Source organism: Melampsora larici-populina (assembly GCF_000204055.1).
Source record: "Melampsora larici-populina 98AG31 unplaced genomic scaffold MELLAscaffold_147, whole genome shotgun sequence".
Taxonomy (NCBI): Eukaryota; Fungi; Basidiomycota; class Pucciniomycetes; order Pucciniales; family Melampsoraceae; genus Melampsora; species Melampsora laricis-populina.
In genome coordinates, this window is record NW_006768910.1 from 37,668 (window position 1) to 38,417 (window position 750).

At 40.9% G+C, this 750-nt stretch overlaps 1 protein-coding gene across 1 annotated transcript; it reads right to left on the reverse strand.

Annotated features, from left to right (window-relative positions):
• Positions 1-25: 25 nt before the first annotated feature.
• On the reverse strand, positions 26-586 carry MELLADRAFT_85359 (uncharacterized protein; the record flags this gene model as incomplete). The annotated part of the gene is made up of 3 exons (XM_007419233.1): positions 26-34; positions 81-503; positions 548-586. The coding sequence occupies 3 exons, from the start codon at positions 584-586 to the stop codon at positions 26-28; spliced, it is 471 nt and encodes a 156-aa protein (XP_007419295.1).
• Between the last annotated feature and the right edge of the window lie 164 nt (positions 587-750).

Sequence of the window (750 nt, forward strand, 5' to 3'; positions counted from 1 at the left end):
CGAGAAGTCATGACGGCCGTAGTCTTTAATAATCCTACTTTCACAATCTGTTCTCGTACCTTTGCATCGGCTGCTCGAACAAAGACTACGCCTAGATCAGCTTGAGTGTCGGAGGCAGACCAAGTAACGAGTGTAGCTAGTTCTGTCTGTAATTCTTCCAAATCGTTATTCAACTCATTGTTCATATAATCAGGTGCTGCGACCATGAATTTAGCATGAGTAAGAGCATCAGGAGTGAAATGCCAAGGAGATTGAAGAGGTTCGATAGCAGATGAAGGCCAAGTTGAAGAACGAGGAAGTGCCAAAGTTGAAAAAGTAGGACGTTCCATGAGACGAAATCGAATATGAGTTTGTTCTGAATCAAAGTTTAACCATTTAACAGATTTGAGATCTTTCTTCATCACTGGATCTGTACAAACTGGACATTTTCGACCTTCACCCTTCTTTTCTTCACTCAATTCAAGATAATGAAGTAAACAAGAATAACAAAACACATGTCCACACTTTGTGATTCGTGCTGCTGTAGTGGGTGAAAGACAAATCGGACATGCCAGTTTGGATAAACCAGAAGATTCGTTTTCTTCATGAGTCGAATGATCAGGTCGGGAAACATGAACGATGACTTGAAGAATATCTTAAGAAACGATACAAGAGGTGAGATGTAAGTGTGATGAAGTCAATAGGTTGGATTTGATGGTGAAAGAAAAGACAGACCGGGCCAATGGAATCGGATATCCGGATCGGCAAAAT